The 22,799-nt window shown below is 41.8% G+C and overlaps 1 protein-coding gene across 2 annotated transcripts in view; it reads left to right on the top strand.

Moving 5' to 3' along the window:
• Positions 1 to 4,430: 4,430 nt before the first annotated feature.
• The window catches only part of UBE2E3 (ubiquitin conjugating enzyme E2 E3), a 51,718-nt gene continuing 33,349 nt past the window's right edge, over positions 4,431 to 22,799 (top strand). The window contains exons 1-3 of one of the 2 annotated variants that reach the window (XM_030241805.2): positions 4,431 to 4,548; positions 5,831 to 6,033; positions 8,186 to 8,236. In XM_030241805.2, the coding sequence (XP_030097665.1) occupies positions 5,840 to 6,033; positions 8,186 to 8,236 (245 nt within the window). In that variant the 5' untranslated portion in view covers positions 4,431 to 4,548; positions 5,831 to 5,839. Of the gene's footprint in view, positions 4,549 to 4,933; positions 5,005 to 5,830; positions 6,034 to 8,185; positions 8,237 to 22,799 lie in introns of those variants that run through there. The other variant, XM_030241806.2, reaches the window with a different exon arrangement.

The following is a 22,799-nucleotide window of genomic DNA, read 5'->3' on the forward strand; positions in this document are numbered from 1 at the left end:
ATACATCAAGGAGAAATTTACAATTAAAATTTCAAGGGAAAAAATCCTCTTACTTACAGATGGAATAATGCTTATTTATTGAGGGAAATATCCTTATGAAAGTCGAATTACTTTTGTCCAGTAGCCAAGAACAATTCCACTTTAATATTCTCTAATTTTTCTTGTTTTTCCTAAAGCTTTCTGAGTAAAATGAAAACTATAGCAATTAAAACCTAGTGAATACAAGCTGCTTTCACAAAAAATAAAGTATGGATTTTTTTTAAAGCACCGATGCTCATTTAACACACACAGCACTGAATTCATATGAATGACTACAGGAACTCCAAAGAGACCACTGTGTTTTTTCCTTGCATCAATAATCCACACACAAGGAACGAATTAACAAAACAGAACACAAGAACTGCATGTGAACACTGTAATGCAAACATACCCACATAACTTTGTGCTTTTGGAAACATGCATTTATCTGTTGTTTTTAAGCACCTAATGCTAATCTGCCCATTAAAAACCAGTAGCCAACCAGTAGCCATTTAGTCTTCCAGTGTGTAAAATACAACTGTCAAATAAAATGTATGCTGAACAGAAGGACTTATGGTCTACTTCTTAGGATTATGATGAAGATTAATTAATATATGTAATGCTTTAGTTCATGCTAAGTATTTTTGTATGGATTTAGATACAGCAGTATGCAATGTTATAAAGAATCCTAGTCAGCAAAATTCTCCTCCAGATTCTATTCAAGCATGCAAGGATTCAGAAAAGGAAAGATATCCTGAAAAGTCCTGTAAGAATCCCAAATTCCAGGCCTCAGGACAGGCTGCATTACAGCAGTCTTGAGATTATTGCTGAGCTACAGCAGTCTCCAAAAAGTCATTCTTCAAACAAGAACAACTGAAGCACAGCAGTGTTCTGGCTCTTGCCTTCATCTCTTCTGCCCAGCCCCCTTCCCATCCTTCCTCCACCATATTCCCATGCCAAACTTTGTAAGGTGGCAACACAAAACCAACAGATGGGCTAAACACCAGCTGATAAAGGCACCAGGATGTGGCTTTCTAATGGCTGCTTCCTGTCCACTGCCACACTGACTTTATTTCTCAAAAAACTTACCTCTGCTGTTCTTGTAAATCCTTAAGAACACAAAGGATGTAGGGACATTGTTCTTTAGGGGCTTGTTTTTCCTTCATAAAGCCCAAAGAATCCACAGCATCCCAATGTAAGAATAATCAAAGTTATGGAGAAGGCACAGGATGAGCTGCAGCTACTGTGGGCTTCTTGTACTCCCTTCTGTAAGTCACTATATCCCTTCTTGGCCCAAGATCTTTGCATAATCTGCTTTCCTACAACTCTCTGTTAAAACTTTTAATTATCTTGGGACAAGACACACTGAATATTTGAAAAAGAGCTACCTTACAAGGAGCACTAGTTGCTACTGTGACATTACCCACAAACAAAAACACAATCAAAATTTTACCCCATCCACTTTAAAAAAAAAAATAAAACTGTTCATTACCTGGTTCTGCAGCTTGTCCCCATCTATCTGTAGCACTGTGGTAGGGTGCTGTAGTAGGAGTCCAACAGGGGCTTTAACACAACCTGGAATGGAAACACACTTAGGACAGAAAGAAGCATTTCTAGGTGATGAATTTACTGTCAGGAAACTATGACTTTGTAATAAAAAAGATGAAGTACACAACTGTAAACATTAGGTAGAATTTTCCGTTGAGCTGCTCTTAATCATGCCAAATGAATGCTGTCCTTATTACCACCTGTATGTCCTTAAATTATTGGGGCCAGGAGATCAAAATATTTTTCACCTTGTTTTGGTCCCATTGTTTGCTATCTAAGAACTTCACATAAGATGGAGGAGACTCAACTCTAAATTCCTACACCTAGAAAAATATGTTCAGATGTCTGTGCAGTCCAAGGCAGCTGTTCACCCTCTGTGTCCTAACAGAAACTTCATATCTGTGCTCTGACAGAACAGGGAGGGAGACAGACACAAAAAGACACTGGGCTTCTGAAATAAACATCTACTTCTGAAACAAACATCTACCCATCTACCACCGTTTGCAAACAGGGCTTCTAAAAAACATACCCCAAAGAACACAAAACCAACAAAACACACAAAACAAAGGCAACTGATTAGGAAAAAAATGTAGGCCTGAGCACCCAGGACTTCCTTGGGAAGGCTCTGCAAGGCCAGCTGCACTTCCACAGTTTGAGCACACAATAAACTGACAGAAAAAACTCATCTATTATTCTGTACATCAGTTAAAATTACACTGAAGTCAGATTATGAGAGATATGAAAAGTCACAAAGATGTAGTTTTGTAAGAATGGCTACTAAAATTGGCATTTTCCCCTCTCCTTCAAAGAAACAACCCTTTCTTTCTGTGAATAACAAACACAGCCAAGGAGCATATAACCTCATAAGAACAAAGTGTCATCCTCTGAGACCTGATGTCAAATGAATGAATATTCAATCAAATAAAATGTAGTAAATTCATTTTAATATAGTAAAAAATGCTGGGGAAAAAAAAAAAAAAAGCTAGAATAGTTTTTCTATTAGTCTCCCTTAAATGGGCTTTCTTAATTTTCACTTTGTATCCTGAAAGCCACAAAAACCACACAAGTAGTAGTGATGTGGTGTAAACTCTTGGCCAATCTACTTACTTTCATTCTGTAGATGTACATTCTTCTACTACTTTTTTTTTTGGGGATAACTGCAAATTTTCCCCTGAAATAATTTTAAAGACTTAATTCTGACTTTCAAAGTTCCAGCCAGCTTCATCTTGAGCATCATCAACAGAATGGGAGGAGGGGAAAGAGAAAAGGCTCTCAGTGCTGACTGATAGATTTTTGATATTGCTGTGCTTCCCTTTTACTAATTATGCCCAGATTGCTCATCATGCCAGATACTGTTTATGCTAGGAATTTTCTACAGCATACCTCAGGGGCAAATTGCCTGTAGTGGTGAGCTGGGAATTCTCTATAGCCTACTTTAACAAACAAACCTCCAGTATTCCTCCACATCATATCATTCAACTTTCCTGCCAAATCTTCAGCATACTTTTCAACTGAGTTAACTTCAGCTAACTCCAGTGAAGGATATTCCTTGACACTCCAATTATTTATTCCCTCTAGAGCATGGTATACACTCTTTGAGCCCTTGATCTTGCACAAGCTAAGAAAACACAGCAGTTTTAAGTCATTAGGCTGTTGATGATGAAAGCTATCCAGGCAAAAGCCCTTGTGCTGGACAGCAACTGTTAGTCTTGAGATTTCATGTCAGTTTCACAAACATTTATAGAAATTGTTAATTTCTTCTCTGCAGAAGCCAGTTATCCACATCAACCTCATCTAGTTTTCACAGATAGATAAGATCCTTTATAAAGAAACGGGATTTTAACGTCAGCGTGATCAGGGTCTACGACTGGAGTATTTACATTCTCTAAATTGGTGGATTGCTTTGGGCAGTGTGAGAAGCTGTTCAGTGCACAACACCACCGTGCATTTGGAACGGGCCAGACAACAAACTACATCTCCATACCATAGAACCTTTCTGTGGCACCACAATCGCTATCAATTGTCCCCTTTCCTCTTTCAAACATTTGGGTTTTGGCGTGCTGGCTGCTCGCGGAACAGCTAACTCTGGTTCTGATGCCGAATACTTCTATTCGGAGCGGAGAGGCCGCAGGGTGCCCGGTGTTTTTCCAGTTCCCATGTGTGACAAAGTGCCAAGGGCAGGCGTTTGTGGTGGCGGGGTAAGAAACCACGCCGGGTCCCGTCCCTGTGTGTCCCTGCCCCGACACGGGGCGCAAGGCAGGAGCCGAGGCGTGTGAGGTGTGAGGCTGGCGAGGCCGAGGGCTCTGGAGACCGCACGCCCCCCCGGCATCGCCGTTGCTGGGCACCGGCCCGGCGAGTCCCGCGGCGGGCCGGAGGCTGGAGCCCCTCGGGAGCCAGGCTCAGCTGCCGGCTGCGGGTGACGCCGGGCCGGGTCGAACGGCCATCGAGGGGCGATCTCCACCCCCCCATTCCCGGGCCGCCGCTTTGTCCTTGCCCGGCCTGGAGCACGCGCGCCCCCGGCCGCGGCGGGAGCGCGCCTGCGCGCACCCCGGCGGCCGGCAGGCGGGAGCGAGCGCCCCCTCTCCCCTCCCCCGCTCGCCGGGAGCTCCGCCGGCGGCCGCGGGCGGGCGGGGGAGCCGGGGCGGGGCGGGGAGAGCCCGGGGGCGGCCGGGCCCCCTCCCCGCCTCCGCTCCGCGGCGCGCGCCCGCCGCCCCCCGCCCCGGCCCCCCGGCCCGCCGCGGGAGCCCGCGCCGCAGAGCGGGGCCCGCCAGCGCCACCCGCCGGCCGCGGGGCCGCACCGCGCCTCCCCCCGTCCCCCCCTGCTCCGGCTCTCAATGTTCCACACTGCCCGGCCACAGAGCCGCCGCCGCCGCCGTAGAGCCCCCCGGCCGCCTCCGTCCCATCCTCGGGCGCCGCGGGCCCGGCCCGGCCCCCCGCCATCCCGCCCCTCCGACCCAGTAGCGGGACAGGACGCCGGCGAAGGTAAGGGAGCGGCGGGCGAGGCGGCCGCCGCGGCGGCTGGGCGAACGCGGTGGGGGGAGGCGGGGAGGAGGCGGGGGGGCTGGTAGAGGAGCTTTGTTCTTGTTTTCGGCGCTCGCTGCCTGGCGGCGGCCGGGGACGCGGGGCCGGCCCGAGTTCACGCCTCACTTGGTGCACACGCACGGTGCGGAGCGGGGCCGGGCGAGCCGCCGCCGCCGCCCGCCGAGCCGAGGCGAGCCGAGGCGGGCTGGCGCTCCCCACAAAGCGCGGCCGGGCGGCCGCCTGGATCCAGCCTTGCCGCAGCTCCCGCCGCTCCTCCTCGGGCCCCCCCGGCCGCCGGGGCAGCCCCCTCCTTCTTCCCCCCCCACCCCCCCCCCCGCCTTTCCCGATCGGCGGAAAAATGTCGGTCTGCCTGGCGGAGCTGCGCGGGGAGCGGCGGCGGGGAGAGCTGTGCAGAAGGTGCAGTTTGAATTATGCTTCTTCCCCCTCCGGCAGCTCTGTGGTGGCCAAATGCAGTTCTCGCTGCTGGCCATGTAAATAACCGGGGCTGCTGCTACCCCAGTGGCTTTAAATGCGTCGCGGGGCTTTTCCCCTTACTAAAAAAAGCCCTACCACCAATAAAAAAACCAAACCTCGTTTCCCCCGTGCCAGCACTTTAAACGCTTAGAGCAAGTGTACGTTTCCATCTGAAATCAACCCGAGTGTTACTGGCAGTGTATTTTCTCGGAGAGAGGGGAAGAGGGGGGATCTGGCATTTGGACCCAATAAAATGCTCTGCTCCAGTGTAAATATTTACGGGTTATTAGTGACTTTTTAAAAAACATTTTCAATGAGGTCTGTTATTTACAGTGTGTCATACGTTATTAATGTTCATTGCCTAAGTACCCTGCTAAATCTGTCTCATGCCTTAGAACAAAGTCGACAATTGGCATATTGTTTAAAGTATGAAAAAAATGCGAGTGGGTTTAAAAATTGGAAATATCTGTATTTTCAGAAGTGTAAATATTGCTTTGTAGCTGTCAAACTCCAGTCCTCTGGTATGAGACAAGGAAGTATATTTTGATTAATTTCTCACTGAAACTGACATGTCACCTATACAAAGTTTTCTGGAACTTGGAAAACGTCAAGAGAGAGTCCTGCCTGTTGTATGAACTCTCCCTCTTTTCATCCCCAAAAATGTTCTGCGTGGTGTCCAGTGGTAGGCAGAGGTCAGTGGAGCTTGGGGAATGACAAGAGAGAGTCCTTCCTTGTGTATTAACTCTGCCTCTTTTCTTTCCCCAAAAAGTTCCCCACGATGTCCAGTGATAGACAGAGGTCAGACGATGAAAGTCCAAGTACCAGCAGCGGTAGTTCAGATGCTGATCAGAGGGATCCGCCTGCACCTGAACCTGAAGAGCAAGAAGAACGAAAACCCTCTGCCACCCAGCAGAAGAAGAACACCAAACTATCCAGCAAAACTACTGCTAAGCTATCTACTAGTGCAAAAAGGTAAAGGAGGGAGTGAAACATCCTGCAGTATTTTTGCACAGTATTTGGAGTCACAGTACTTGCACTGCACTTGTCAGGGCAGAGGCATTCTTCTTGTAAAGCTGTGTGTAAGGGAGTGAACTACCAACTTTGGTGGTTGACAGGAGTCTGCTAAGCAGTGTTTTAATTGATCCACGTCTTGTTGGGGTAACAGTTACACAGAATGGTCCTATGTCTTTTGAAGAGTTGGTACAGAACTTGGTAACTTACAGGCTGACTGGGAGCGGGGCACCTAGGTACGTTTTGTTTTTGCAAAAATGTGCAACAGAGCTTTGGTGCTTTTTTTCTGAGTTAGGTCTCCATGCCTGGTTGGTATAGGGTGGAGTCCTCCTGGGGTATTTTATTATGGTTGGTAGACTGATGACAGGCAGTGCTGTCTAATTAAAGAAGTCATAAAACCCCAGTGGCTTCTCTGAGTCTTATGAGAGCTTTTCATGATGATGCACAGGAGAGCCTTACTCACCTTGAAGGAATGGGTTCATTCTGCCATTCTCCTGGGAGAAACTTAGGTGAATTTTCTCCCTTAGGATCTGTGGATTTAAACTGTAGTGTTCTACAGGTAGCCTCTAGCTTTAAATATGAGAATCTTCAGAAACCTTGTTTAGTTGTATTGGTTGCACTTTGATTTACATAGATATTTATTGGCAATCCGGCTCTCAAGATTTACACTGGTAATTTTCTCAAAGATCAGCTGTGTGAAATACTCGAAATACTTTAATTCCAGCTGTCTTTGGAGATGAAACATAACTTTCCAGTCCTTTCCCTGGAGCTGCTTTTCTTTGAAAACATTTACAAGTATCCTGTAGCAAGAAAAGTTGTAAAATAGCTGTAGTAGCTTCAAATTTTTGCTAATTCAGTGTGTCTGTTGTAGTTCTGACTTTTACGAGCACTTTAGTAATTTTTTATTGGAGTTAAACTTACTAAATTCTTTTTGAAATATGTTAAAATTGTTGCAGAGAATGGCTACTTGGCTTTGATGACTTTTGAGCTTGTTAAAGAAACCTTTTGAAATAGGACTGGCTAAAGAAAAAAAGTTTCACAACTACTGTGTAGCACTTGTAATTTGTTGTTACTTGTCTCTATTTGACAAGCCTAAGATACAGGTTTTTGACACTGAGTTTTGCCATATTGTCTTTATTTCATTTAATTGTTGCAAGTCTAATTCCATGCATCTCAGATAGTTCAGTAGGCTGACTGAACTTATTGGTACTAATGCAAGGACATCCAGAGCAGTTTCTGTTAGCTCACCTTTTAACACCTGCTATTTGCATGAAATTCACAGTATTGCTCTTATGGCTCCTTTTTTGAAGAGAAGTCTTGATCTTTTTAAGAGGAGTTAACCATGTGTATTTTGAAATTGCACCTCTTATGTACCTGAATAAACTTAAATTGACAGGAAGTTTTCAGTACTCATTTATCAGATCTTAACTCCTTGCGAATGTTTGTAATAGAGTAAAGTTATGCACAGATTATTTCAAGTTATTGTATCAATTTTTAGGACATAAATACAGCTACTATATAAGGTTGCAGGAGGAAAGGCAGCAGAAGGTATGGAGACAAGCAAAGTTGATGCAGAGAGATTATTCCAGTAGCAGAGACAGCCTGGCAGATCTGCAAATCCACTTTTTAAACACTGCAAAGCAATAGGTAAAATATTGTGAAAAGAGTGTGTCTGCTGCCAGCACGGTTCATTTGAGCCTCAGTCACAGGTCCTGTAGCTCTGGTTTAAAGTCATTGTCAAATCTGCTTGTGCAGGCTCCCCCCCAACCCCCGCCTCATTTGCATGTTAGCTTGAAAAGAAAATCTCCCTGGTAAAAAGTGCTCGGATGTGAAAAAGAGTTACTTTTCTGAGTAGTTGTGGGAAATTTCTACCCAGCTCAGCTGTAAGTGTTCTGTTTACATGCAGCGTGGAGCAGGAAAAAAGCTGCAAAGTTTCTCAGCTGTGGGATTTGGGTTATGCCTCTGAGAACAAAGAGGAAGCAGCCATGTTAGCATTACTGAAGGCAAAGCCAATCTTGCATTTAACTGCATGGTGGTAGAGGGCAGTGTAATTCCCTGATTTATTCTATAGACTATCTCAAATGCTTTGTGTCTGTTCTCATTTCACCAACAGAATCCAGAAGGAGCTAGCTGAAATAACCCTTGATCCTCCTCCTAACTGCAGGTATGTAATGGCTTCTTAAATTGTGGTCGGTGGTAGGAAATTAATGTGCTCAGGTTAACAAAAGGCAAACTTAGTGTTTACTACGGGTGACTGTTATTAGACAGAAATTTCATACAGAGGATTAAACAAGCAGGCAAAACGTTTGAAACTGAAGTTTGTTATTTTGTTTGCATGTTGGAGGTTTAGTCATTAGTGATTGATGTACACAGTGAAATCTGTTCAGTTTGTTGTTCATAGCTGGTCACTGCCTTTGTGAAACATTAATTATATGAATGTCAAAATATGCTGAAGCTTTCAAATTAATGTTTGCATGTAGTTTGAGCTGGGTTTTTGAGTGCTGAGTTTTTAGAGTGATCTTTTCATTCTGAAGTAAAGAACTGTATGTGATTTTTATATGCTTTCTCTTAGTATGTTGTTTAACAGATAAACTGAAGTATTGCCTCTAAATTTATGTGTCTGTTGGTCAGACTGCTGGTTGTAGTCTCTTGATAAAGAATATTTCTGAGGAAGTTCCCAACTTGGGAGGCACTTCTGTTTGGTTTTAGAAAATGAAATTGTAAGCATGGAAGGCTGAGTGATTTAGTTTTAAAGTGATGGTTTGGATTTGAAGCACTTGATCTGTAGGAAAGTTAGATAGTATCACAGTTAGCTGATTTCTTTAAATCTTTTGCATGTTTTACTTTTGTTTAAAGAATACATAAAAATTCTCATTAGCTGTGAGCGTCCAGTGTTCAGATTTGCAGTAAAGTTAGCTTTAAATAATGTTGCTTTTATTTGAGGCATCTCTGTAAGATTTCTGACTGGAAGGTATCTTAATAACTCGTGTAACAGTGAGCCATGTACATGTTTTTAAAATTTGCTGGAAATGCTTTCGGATTCTGTGTTGGAATTGTTTGGCTTTTGAATAGTTGGTGGGTGTTTTGTGACTATGATAAAATATGGGCTGCTCCTCTGTTTTGCTAATCCATGAGCGCAGGGGCTAAACCAGAGCAGTGTTTTATTGAATTTGTGCTGAAGGCATCTTGTCCTGAGGACTGTGCTGTAGATTGCCTGTGGCAGACTGATGTATTTGCATGTAGGGTCAGTGGTTCTGTTTGTTTGGGGTTTGCGTTTTTGTTTTGGGTTGGGGTTTTTTTGTGTTTGTTTTGTTGGGGGTTTTTTGGGTGGTTTGTTGGGTTTTTTTGCGTGTTGTTTTTTGTTTTTTTTTTTTTTTTTGTGGGGAGATGAGTTTGGTTTGGTTTTAAATAAGTGCTTTAGCTAACTTTAAATAAATTACTGGGATCTAGTTCTGTGTTGGTCCTGCACTTTATATTTGGACCATCAAAGGAGCATGGCAGAAGAGAAAGTATTTAAATGAAATAGAACCCTGAAGCTTTGCTTATAGTTGCCAAAAAGATAATTGTAGCAGTTTCGGGTACAGCAAGTTACAGCTTTTAGAAGGAGAAGCTTTCACACTCTGCAGCACTATCTGGTACTTGGCTCCCTGGCAGAGCATGTTCCTCTCATATTAGCACAAGAGTATTGCAGAGCATTTTGCTTATGAGCTGGTACAGCCAGATGCCCAGGAATGATGTTGAGAATGATGAAAACCCCGCAATGTGTCTAAAATTATTCAAGTTTCTTTCCTACAGAGAATAGGAAAAAATGTGGGTTTTTTTTTTTCGCCATTGAGAAAATCAATGCTTCTGTTCCCATAGGTATTTTTAAGAGGAATTTAGTGGATTAACTCAATAAAAGCTTTATGATGAGTGCATTTTTACCTTTTGCAAAATAAAAAAAAAATCTTCAAGAGTAACAAGCTTCTGTAGCAGGAGATCTGGGTTTTCAGGATAAACAGTCAGAACAGAGTTTCAGTGCCTGAAGTATTTACTGTTCCATTGAAACTGACTTGTTAGAAGGAGCCTTTCTGATACCATGAAGTAAATGCAGCTGTGTGTTATGTGCAGAAACAGTTGGCACTTTTGCTTTCTTATGGGATGTAGTAGCACAGATTAGGCTACACAGCAGGCTGATGAGACTTCTGCACTGCTCATCATGCAACAAGCAGCAGAGTGCTCCTTAATGCATTTCTTGTGAAAGAAAAAGAATTTGTTAAAAAAACCCCAAAATCTTTAAAAGCCTGTATAATTTGGGCATATTCACATGTGCTTTAAAAATAAAAACCTGGTGTCTAAGTTCTCCCAAAACTAGTTTTTCATGCACAGTTGTTTCTCTTGTGGTTCTAGAGCACAATCTTATCATTTGCAGTCTACATATTGCAAACTTCACAGGAATACAACTGGCAACTAATGCTCTTGGATGCTGATAGTCCTTCTGCTTACTCAGTTACATAAGTAATGAAAAATTAGCAATTTTTAAAATGCAGTAATGGCACATATAAAATGTTAAATGTTACTTTAACAGGATCCTGTTAAAGTTACAAATACTAAAGTACAAATATGTTGAACTCTCTCATATCATGTTAAACACTGATATCTGCTGCCAATTCTCACCTGCCAGTGCGACTGCCCCGAGTCACCCCATGGGAGTGACCCGAGGCTGATTTATCTACTTTAAAACGGCACCGACTGGCTACACTGTGATTCTCATGCAAAAGAGGTGTAGATTTCCCCAGCAGTTGTTTTTCCTGCAGTCACATCTATTGCTGTAACATCTGCTTTATAAAAATGCCAGCGCCCCAAGAAAGCTCTGTTCCTGGGTATGCTGAGCAGGCCTGGGCTGCACACTGACTTCTATTTTAGGCACTGGGATAGCAGAATGACAGGCACAGTAAAAGTAACTAAACAGTAGTTTTTTGCTTGCCCGTCTCAACAGAAAGGATTGATTTCTGATTCTGTTAATTGGACAATGAACTGTTGAAAAAATCATGTTGTCATGTATCATGCTGTCATGTTTGTGAGCAGTGAATACGAGCTGCATCTCGGGGGGTACCAACTATAAAACTTAATATCTTCATGCTGATGGCTTTACTCCTTAACATGCAGTAGTACTAAATTCCTGTGATTTTGGTGTGATTTTCAAGAAAGATAAAGCATCAAAAGCATAAAGTTAAGTTCAGTCTTTGGCCACTAAAGATGTTGGAGAAAAATGAAGTGCTGGTTTCCACTCATGTTTTCTCCTGTTCAGAAGAAAGGCCCAAAACAAGACAACTACTGTCCAACATACACCATAGCACTAGGACACATAGGTAAGCTGAGGACAGGTATCTGTTTCCATTTTTTCTTGCTTTTGCCATCTTAACTCAAAGTTGTGCTACTTGATGCAGTGTGCTGTATTTAAATTCTTTTGTGCTTTTAATAGCATAAAGCAAAGCTAAAAAGATCTTGGCCCTATTGCTCCTAGGCAGCTCAGTTTCAAACCATGGCCAAGCACTCATACATACTTCAAGGTGTGCAGTGTGCCAAACCCCACTGTTGCAGACTCTCAGGTAAATGCTGCAAAGATTTTGCTCATAATGCATGGTAAATCTGGGCTGCAGAGATGCTCTTAAATAAGTTTGACATATCTGGAATAACTATTTTCAGCTCATAGCATAAAACTGTTTGAATCAGAGGTCACTGCTTTGTGGTTAAGGTTTTGTCTGAGGCTGCTGTTGAGACCTGCAGCTCAGGTGGAGCAGGCCGCTGCTGTCTCCAGCTCTCATTGTATTTCCTGGATTTTAGGGCTGGCACAAGTGGGGCTGTTCCCAGGGGTGCTGTGATTTATAGCAGCTTCCTAGCTGCCCTGCTGATCTACAGCAACAAAAATGTGTATTCTCAGTTTTCTTTGCTCGCTCTTGCTCATTTCCATTCCTAAATTAAATATTGTTCTTCTTTGTGGAAAAGTTTTTGAAGTTCTATTTAATAACACTCATGTCAGCTTAGTTTATAGTTTACAGCCCATTTACAACAAATCCACTTTAGTGTAAACTTTGCAGGAAATGAATGCAAACACCAAATTCAGTGTATCCACTCAGAGCTTAATTCATGTGGTTTAAAAAGTGGTGAGTTGAAATAGTGCATCTTTCCCAGGCGAGCAGGGGAATGTAAGTCTTTTATATCCTGTGTTGTAAATTGGCTTTAATCTCTTCTCTTTATTAAAGTGAAAATCAGATGTTTGAAAGCAGATGGTTAAAAAGAAAAAAGTAAAGTGAAAAGGCCAGGCAAAACACATGCCTTGGAGCATTGGTCAGAGATACAGCTTGCTGTCTTTGTAGCTGCTGGGAAATGGGACTTGGTGCTAAGGGAGAGCTGCTTGGATCATCCCAGAAGCTCCCTGCTCTGTCTCATCCTGTAGCCAGTGAGTGCCTGACCTTATAGGTCTGTTGGAAAGATTTTCCTTAATAGGCATTACAATATTGATTCCTATTTATTTTCAGGCCTTGTATGCTAATACATACTAATGTGATTTCTTGAGCAGTACTACAAAAGGTGGCAGTTGATGATTTTGGTGTTTGTAGCCTCTCCTGGACTTGCAAATAGGTTGATGGTTTATGAGTAGTTAATTTTGAAATTATGGATTTTAAAATAACACTCCAAAGTATGTGGACTAAGAACAAATGGAAGGAAGATGTGTAAGGGGTTTGTTTTAATACAGGATTTTTCTGCTTCCTAAGAACTGCATTTGTCCCTTTCATTACTGCCACATCTTGGGCTAATTCCACCCTGCAGAGTATTGCCAACGCCAGGGTCTGGAGTTTGACACAAAGAAGAATGCCTGCAAAACCCTGGCAGGCGAACGCTATTACTGCTTTGGTTATGGACCCATGAATCCAGATGTTTGTAACTGTCGGATTGAGCTTGTTATTCCATCAGTGTGGGAGCACTGCAGTTTGTGTTTAAAGCAGTATTGTGAAGGTATTCCTCAGACCAGCAATTTAAGCTCTTTCAGTTGAGCTGTCTGAAACAATGAGGAGCAATGAAAAATTGTGCTGGTGGTGCAGGCTCGTCCACGTGCAGAGGTAGTGCTGGATTTGAGCTAATGCAGCCTTGTGATTGTGAGGAAGGTGCTGCAGCTAAGCTTGTAGAAGCATTCCTTTTGTTAACATACTCTGTCTGCAGTAAGGCTATAGGCAAATGTTTACTCTGCAAACAGTTGTGCCTGTTGAAGATGTTACTGCACAGCTGTGGTTTGCTCCAGTTCTGCCACGGAGGTGACTACTTCAGTTAGAAAGTGAAGCAGATTCATGTGATTACTCTGTAATGCTCCCCAGGGAGGGGGAAAAAAAAAGGAAAAAATATCATCCAAGTTTCCTTAAATGGTTTAAATAGGTGATTCAAATGAACTCTGCTGGGTTTTTCCTCTGTCCTCTCACAGTAGTCATTGTTCAGACAAAGCTTTTTGCCACACACACCAGGATATGAATAAGCCAATCCATTCCTTTGTCTCTCAAATGTAGTTAGTTTCCATCTTCCCTTTGTCAAAACAGGCATTCTGTTGCTTTTATAAAATCAGAAGAAGAAAGAATATATTGCATGCAGTCAAATAGCAGGCCTTTATACAGTAGCACAAGTGTGCGCCCTTCTTCACATGTACGGTTTTTTCTTCCACTCAAGCTGTTGACTTTCCAGATCGGTGTAAGTTCCCCAGTTTTGTGTTTATTCTGTTAATTTCCTGTTGGGCAAATGTCTTCATAGTACTAAATACTGAATCCCAGTGAAAAAAAAAACATTGTCAATTTTTCTGGTTTCCACCTCTGCAGTCAAAACCCTGTTGTAAGCACTAAATGGTTCCTTATAGAATAGCAGTTGATTAAGGTGTGTAAGAGATTGTTACGTTTAAGAGTATGTCCCCAAATGCTTGTGCTGAAGATGAACGAGAAAAATTTATAAAAACCACCCAAACTCTACTTGATAATGTATCTTGTGACACATTATGCTTTTTATTGTCTCTCCCTGCCCAGCACTGTCACCACTGAGTGCAATAAATGCATTCTGCATGAAAAGAAAGCTGAAGTTTGTGGAATGGTTTTAAGAACACAACCCACAAGATTATTTCTAACACTTCCTTCCCTATACAGAAGTTTACAGTTAAAAAAATACAGTGAAGAGGGTTCATGGCTCCTCTATAAAATATTTAAAGTAACTCTCAAATGAATATTGAAATTCTACTTGTTAGTATTGCCCATATCTGATTTATCTAGAATTATTTCTCCAAAGCATTTTCCTCCCTTCTCCTTCTTCCTTCTTTTTTCTAACCAGAAGACTATAGTCCAGGTCAGAGTAGAAAAGTGTGATGTAATTTAGCACGGCAATCAGAAGTCTGGTGGTTTTGTATTTCTGTCCAGTTGTGGAAGCAACCTTTATGTTACAGAGTGGCTTTTACCTTATTTGCTGGTAGTGAGTGAAACTGCTTAAGTAAGAGGGGTGATGCAAATTTAGAAAGCCATTTCAGTAAAATATTTAAGTGCTAAGTAGAGCCAGACTGCACTGTTATTTAATATACTTTCATTTAAAAACTACACTAGTGAAAGATTGTGTAACTCCTGAATGTTTTGAATTGTGAGAATATTTAAATTACATTTTTTCAGTTGAGACTAGATGACAAATCTACTAACTCAAAATGCCTCAAGTTATGGGGTTTTTTTCCCCTCTGCTAGTATTGACCTCCTGCAAGCTATAAACCAAGGTTTTTTATCAGCCCTCACACATTGAATTTCTCTTGCAAGTATTCTCAGTGGCATAATTAAGAGAGGGTTATGCAACACAAATCAACATATCTACTTATTGGAATAAATTTTCATGCCTGCAGATTTGCAGGTTTGACACTTGTGTGAGCAGTGTCCACAGTGCTGTCCTACCTGCTTTGAAACCTGTGTGTTAGTCCAAAGATTATATAGATACTTCACTAGTTTTAATTAGCACTACTGTCAAAATGAAAAGAAAATAAAATTTATGTTTGTCTACCTACTTTAAAGTTGCAGAAAGGGTTCAAACACTTTTTCATTAAGCTACTGGTGTTAAATAACTGATGCTCATTATGTCTTAAGTTTTATCTGGAAATAATAAAAAAGCCTGACCAGTTTTTTAAACAATTCTTTAGGTATTAATGCAAAAAAAAAGTGAAAATGCCAAGTAATGGGTCTTAGAGTTAAGGACAAATCTGCTTTTTGGATTTGTATAACTGTACAAAGGCCCTTCAGGCTCTGTGATAAATTGACTAAAATATGCTGTGTATATGTATAGTTCTTTCTTTTTACACTCATGTGCATTGCTCACCCCTGCCAGCCTTTCACACTTAGTTTGTGATCAGTAGTATGTATGGCAAGGTCCTAGCACTGAATGCTTCCCCCTCACACTGACTTGTCTCTGTGTATCAGGTTCTTTACTAATATAGACTTGGGAGACCTACTTCAAATTCAATTTAACAAAGTGCAAGTACAAGAGAATCAGCTAAACAGCATCAAACCCTTTATGTAAAATTACCTAATCCCTATAAAACTGATGTGTGGAGGTTTCCTGGAGCTGGTGTAATGTGGGTTTGCATAGATGTGGAACATTTTGAGACAGGTAATACACAGATCATGAAAAATACCTTGAGCACATTTTCTGAGTTCAGGGCTGGGTAGGCAGGAGTGGGGATATCCAGCTGCAATCTCAGACAGGGGCATGTGTACCATTAAGCTATCCAGGAGCTGTGCTATTCCTTTACATTGATGCCTTACTTTGAGCCAGTAACTGCTGGATAAATGAGTCCTAGCCTGCTTGCATTAATTTGGATTAATTTTCCCTCTGCAGAGAGTGCACTATACTGTTACCTAGTTCAGAACTGTGGCTGGAGCAGTTGTTAATTTTATAGCACTTACAGTAAAACAGACTGGCCAGACCTTTTAGGAACTCAGATACAAATTTAGTTGACAATGTTTAAGCTACCATTGTCAGCATCACTTTCAGAAACAAAGGAAGGATAAGATTTTTTTTTGATGAAACAGCAAAGTGACCTGTAGTTAGAAGTGAGTCCCTCTCATGTTGGAAGAATCTGTAGAGGAGCATCTGACAGTCCCTAGTAATTGATGTTTTCCTTATTGATAAGGATACTGGCCTAGATCATATAAATACTGCCTTTGGAGTTAACAGTGGGGATGAAAGGGTTGTAGCACATTGGAGGACAGGATCAGAATGCTAAGTGATGGGAGCAAATGTATGAAGTGACCTTAAAAATATTATGTAATTTAATAATGAGAACTGCAAGGTACAGTGCTTTAGTAGGCATAATCAGCTGCACAAATCTGTGGGGGAAAAAACACTGGATGAGAAGTTCTTCACAATAGGTGTAGCCTCTTTGAGGATCATGTGCTTTGAAGGAAGAAGGAAAGAAAGGAGAAGGTCCTCAGATACAGAAGAAAGTTGCTGCAAAGGAAATAAGGCAATTGTTGCTAGTTCAGGGTTGGTGGTTATTAAAAACAGCTTCAATTGCCTTAATAAAGACCTAATATCAATGTAGGAGTACCTGGACATAAAGGCAGCATGCAAAAAGTGGTGGGTCTGCATTGCCAGAGGTTTTTAAGAAACAAAGGACTGACAGGATCAGTTTAGATACAGTTGTTTCTACTTCAAGCAGGAAATAAGACTAAGTGACCTGTTAAAGACCAGTTTGACCAAACTAGCATTAATACTGGATTTAAATTATAATGCTAAAGGAAAGATTGTGGGGAAGTGATTTTCACTTCATTTAAAAACTGTAATTTAGTCAGGGTTTTGTAGTATAATCATCCTGGAAGATATACAGGTGCTATGATTCCAAGCAGCAGCAACAATTATTTAAAAAGTCACTGGAAGTGCACAAATTTTGTGCTGTTGTCAGTCAAAAAAAACAAATGTCCTGTGATTTTTCTGCTGATTTATTTTTCCCCTTTGTCCCTCTCCCTGCCCCGCCCCCCCCTCCAGTTTTGGCTTTGTTTTAATTGTTACCTAATCCTACTTTAATTGCACAAAGTTGTCACCCTTTGCCAACTAGAAATAAACTAGGCACATGTCCTCAGTTCTCCAGAAGTGTGTCACCTTTGTGAGAAGCAAATAACACAGCAGATCTGCAGTAGATCTTGAATTTTGCTGCTTCATACGCTCTGTGCTTGGGTGCTCTGTGTTTGTTCCATAGGCCCATGAGTATCTAACACTGAGCTAAACAAAAGCAAGGGCCTTTTTGTCCTTACACAGAGGCAGTTTGCAGTAGCTGTGCAAGCACTAATGCATCTTGCCCAGCACCCCAAATGGATCAAGCACATCAGAAAGCAGTTGTGTAGTACTGTCTGTGCCCATGGATCCTGTCTCGAGGCACCCTCTGGAATCAGAGCTCAGACGATTGTAGTGAAAATGTAAGCAGCTTGGCAGGTTTCCATCTGATGAGTTAATGCTGCTATAAACTTGAGTAGTTCCTCTCTGAGGCATGCAGAAGGGTGCAGGAGCTGGGAAGGTAGCCAGCAAAGTCAGGGAACAGACGGCAAAGCTAAAGGCCAGCCTCAGGGATTCACAACGAATTGTCTTGGAGGTGAGTTCCTCCCTTGCCAGAAACCCTTCATGTAGCTTCAGTGGCAGGGTGGAAATCAGTAAGAAAATTAAAGCTCTCATTCAGTGCAAAGCCAGCCTACCTTTTGGGAGCTTGTTTAACATAGCTTGAGCAAAGATAGCTGTGCCCAGCACGCAGGCCACCCTGTGACTGACTTAGCAGTACAGGTGCTGCAGAAAGCCAGGGGTTCTCAATCAATGCTGGCTCAGTTCATTGAGCTTGAAGCTGCAGTGAGGTGATTTAGGTTTGAACTCAGGTTGTCACTTCACTCTGAAGCCTAGACACGGATGTCACCAAAATGTGATAGAATGAATCAGTAGAGCATCAGCTGGTCAAATTTCATTGGACAAATGAAATTGGTGCAAATGGGTGCTCTCCTTTCTGTAAGGGAAGGTTAGCAGCAGAAAGCTGATTTTGTTTGCAATTTCAGTAAAGAGTTTATGCTGTAAATGCTTTGAGCAGGATGGATTTTGGAGGGTGTGGAAGGTGTTTCAATAGATCAGTAGCTATGCAATAGGAAGGATGGTGGTTCAGCTGATGGTGGTTCTTGCTGTGAAGGCTGCAATTGTGGGCAGGTTCCTCCCCAAATAAGCCTTTTCTGACTAAGGACCTGTCTACTGTGTCCCTAGTGCCTGGGGTTTGCTAATACTTTAGCTGGTGTTTGTCCTTCTCCCTGGTATCCCAACATCAAAGACTTCATCCAGGCTGGAGGATCCGAGGGCCAAGTGAGTGGTGCAGGGATGGTTAGCTGACACAGAGCTCTGTGTTGGCATTGTGCATCAGTGCCTGCCCTAACTTGTTCATGGATACCTAGGGCATATCTGTATCTCCTTCATTAATATCAATGGCAAAAGCTGTAGTTGGACATTACAGATTTAGTACATCTCCCTCTACAGACACCCTGAGGGACCAAAGAACAAACACCCTTATGCAAACACCTGGTTTTCTGTTCAGACCTTTGGACTTAGAAGGAAAAGAATGAGTTTTGGTTTGATTTCTATTACGCTAATGAAAAGAGAGGTCTTAAAGAGCCTAAAAATCAACTTGCACTGAATATTCTATATTCACATGGAAGCAAATCTAAGTGATCTAAGTTACACAGCACAGCCTACTGCACCTTAAGCATTGCTCAAGTGATATATATTCTTACACAAAAAGTAGAAATACTGTAGAACCTAAAATTCTACAAGCATGATCAAACATTAATCTGAGAGGGCAGTCTTCACTTGATAAAGTATCTGAAGCACAGTCCATGGCTGGAAAAGTGTTTCTTGTCTGGAGAAGAAATTTTGTATGATACCCATACAAGTTTTTATACAGCCAGGTAGTCCCTAGCTCCACCTTCCCCTTCTTCCACATAGTCTTGGATAGCTGGAGTAGTATGAGGAGTTGCAGTAGCAACTTGGCTGCTGTGTATTTTGAGTGTGATTTACTTCTTCCTTTCTTTTTTTTTATAAACCAGAATTTCAGGTGGTGAATTTAGTTATACCAGAGCAAACACACCACAACTTGTTTTTTTTTTTTTTAAAGAAACAAGTTTCTGAAGTGAAAGGGACATCATCAAAACAAAGCAGCGATTTGTTTGATAATACAGAGTAGCAAGCCTTAAATAGATCCATATGTGGAAAAGTTGGTTACTTTCAAGGTTCTCTGAAAACAAATGCAGTGAAAGCATTTTACTTTCAAGTGTTTTGTTTGGTTTATTTTTCATGGTAATACTGCAGACTAGCATTATTTAAAGTCATTGTTTTCAGTTAAACCTGCTTGGGGTTTTTTGTTTTAGGAGTAGAAGAAGCAAAGTATTTTCTTGTCAGTTACAAGGCAAGCTAACAGTAGCAGCTCTCGATGCTAAAACAGCTATTGTGGGCTGAGCACCATGTGGTTCTCCCAGATGTAAAGGGCATTTGGCAAAATTCCTGTTCAATGACCAGTGTGCCTTACTAGGAATTAGAGAAGGTGGGGTTGGAGATGGAGAAAATGAAGACTGGTGGGAGCTGTACTACTCTGAGAAATGACTTTTCATCCTTCTGGATGCTGTTTATGCTGTTTGCATTGCCTCTGAATTTCTCTGCAGGCCGTGCTTGATATTTTTGCTGTAGATGGCTACTGCCTGCTTTTCATTCAGGCGGGACTGCTAAGAGAGATTTTGATAACTGGGGTTTTTTTCTGACAAATGCAAGCTGATTGGACAAATGAAATTTGTGCTTTAATTTTTCTTAACTCCCAGATTCTGACCTTGGGAAAAAAAAAAAAATAAATTCTCTTATCTGAGTCAGACTCAGCTGTGCTTGTACTCTTTTTGTTTTCAAACATGCAAGTAAAGAGACAGGAATGACTGTGAACACACCTCTCCCCACACCTGAGATAAGCTGGATACCTCCCTGCTAAAATAATCTATCCAGGCTGGGCAGCTTTCCAGTAAAGATGGCACGTGCCCACCAGTGTGATAGCAGCTGGTTTCAGGAGGTGGGAAGATAAGAGTGCTGTTTGAAAAAAAAAAGCACCCATAGAAATATCATTTGGGTTTTCTGCTGATTGAGAGTGTGTGAAGAACAGGTAATTATGAGAGACTGTATTGCCCAAGGTCTTAGTCCAAATCCATTTATGCCTAGAAGAGTTCCATGTTTGTTAACTTTAAAAGAGCCATTGGCTTTTGAAACCTGAATGAAAAAAAAAAAAAAGGCAACACTAAATTGTGCAGTGAGCAGTCCATGCAGTGCACTTAATGTTATTTCTGAAAGTAATTCTGTTGGTCTTTTTCTGAAGTTGGCTGCTGATCACACACCAAGGGGTCAGTTCTGGCTGGCTTTGCAGTAGATGCCATAAGCAGTGAATGCTTGATGAGTGTCTGAGAGATGCTGTGCTGCATTTGCTCGTGCTTTCCATATGCAACTCTCTGTTCCCTTCAAAGTCATCTTGAGTGCAAAGCCCCGTGAGTCATCCTGGCACTCCTGGAGTGTGTAGCTACAGTCTCTTAGGTAGGTGCAAGCCAGAGCCTGGCTTTTATCCTGTTTGGATGCAGAGCAGGACACAGGAACACCCCATTGTGCTGTTCTGTCTTAGGTGGGTGGATCGACTGCAGTATGAAATTGCACCAGCTGCATGTGTTCCTAAGAGGCTGAAACCTCTGTTAGGAGTGAGCGTGTTCCTGGGGCACCCTGGCTCTGCTCCAGGACCAGACTGAGCCAGGGCACCTCTTTCTCCTGCTGAGGAGCAGTGCTGGGCCCAGAGTGCTTGTGATGCAGCTGTGTTCTGCTTGTAGCATGGCTTCAGTGCCTGTGCTAACAGGAACTGTGCCTCTCAGTCTGTCAGTAGTTTCTCTGGGTTTTTTTCTAGCCTCTGAAGTTTTAATGGTGGAGTCTGGATCATTGCTGGAATAGAAATTTGGGGGAAAAGGTTTCATAGTAAAGCTTCTGTCTTTCAAACTTCCCTCAGAAAAACCTTTCTATTCTCATTTTTGCAATCTGCAGTAAATTGTTCCTGATAGTATTAATTCTTCTGGCAAGTAGAGTTAATTTAGGTATTAGTCTTCATGCTGCTGTATGAATTATAGATTTAATTATGGTCCAGGTGCTCAGAGTTTTGCCGTTCTTCTATATGTTAAATATAAAGAAAAATAAGTCTGAGTAATTTTTTGGCTTACTGAATAAATGTAAACACTTGGAAACTGTGTCAAAGTATAAATAAATAGAGGATTTCCTTCACAGAGAATGCTATTATCTACTCCAGGGCATTCTGCTTATGGGGAGGATTAGTGCTTTGCATTATACTGGGACACACCTTTTTACAGCTACTACACTCTGCAGCAGAAGATTTAAAAGTTTTCCTGTAATTCCTTGTATTTCCAAATTTTCTTTTGCAATTACAGCTCATTACTAGGGGCCAAAGGTTGATTTGAGTTGACATAGCCATAACAAGAAACACCCTCTGCTTCCCTGGCAGGTGTAAATAAACAGCCTACTTGTAGTGTTCCGCTTCTTCTGAGTCACTCAGGCTTTTCTGCCTGACACAGTTTTGTCAGTCCTTGGTTCACAGTCCTTGAAGGTTCTCATACTGCATACCATAAGTGTGTTTGTTTCTTGTCCTAAACCAGTTTTCCCTCCTATTTTCTCCTAATCTATAAGAAAATTTAATTTTTGATTGCAATTTAATTCCATGAAACTCTTTCCATAACTCTCTGTTCACAATCAGGCTGGATATGAGAGCTATGAAAAACCCCTTTTTTTACTGAGATTTCATAGGATATTTGGGCAAGGGGCAAGTATATAAAGTATGTTAAATAACTGGGACTTATTTCTCTTTGTTCCTTTTTTGTGTCTACATTTTTAATTACTGCCTTTCTGTTTTGTGGCCCTGAGTCAGAGGAAGCCCACCTTTCTCACCTTTTCCAGGAAACTGTGTGTGTGTTTAAATGCTTTTCCCAAGGGAATGTGAATTGGCCTTGTTTCAGCTGCTACTAAACATCACTTGACAGAGCCTGTGGGATAATATGCCTGCTGCAGTACTGGGGACAAAAAAAAAAAATAGGACTATACTTCTTTAATATATTTCACTATTAGAATGCATGCCATTTATGGATGCAATTGTATGAAATTTTCAGATGAGGGTCAACTAATTTATTCTTGCAATTGTCCCCTTATACTCCTTCTAATTTGTGGGTCAGAAAAATGCGTGTCATGATTTCATTTTTCTTTTGGGCACTGCAGCTGCCCTCAAGAGTCTGCTCTTCCTTAGACACGAATAACATATTTGATGCATCTCCTGAGGAGGCAGCCAAAAGTGCATGTTCTGACCTCATCTTTAAGCTTTTCCATTTCCTTTACTCACACTTAATGAAGTTACTATCACAGCCATTAAAGATAATTGTGTAAAAGTAGATTATGTAATTATTGTAGTTGTACTGGTTTAGTATAAAGTCAAGTATTGATTCTGATTCTTTATTTTGGCCCAGTATGGCAATGCTAGTTTGCTCTGATTGTTGGATTTGGAAATCTGTGTTGGTTATTTGGGGTAGCTAGGGAGTTTTTCTGAGGAAATCTGAATAGTTTAGAGCACTTTGATACTTTTGTTTGAGAAAAGA

The sequence above is a fragment of the Serinus canaria genome, chromosome 7 (genome assembly GCF_022539315.1).
Source record: "Serinus canaria isolate serCan28SL12 chromosome 7, serCan2020, whole genome shotgun sequence".
NCBI lineage: Eukaryota > Metazoa > Chordata > Aves > Passeriformes > Fringillidae > Serinus > Serinus canaria.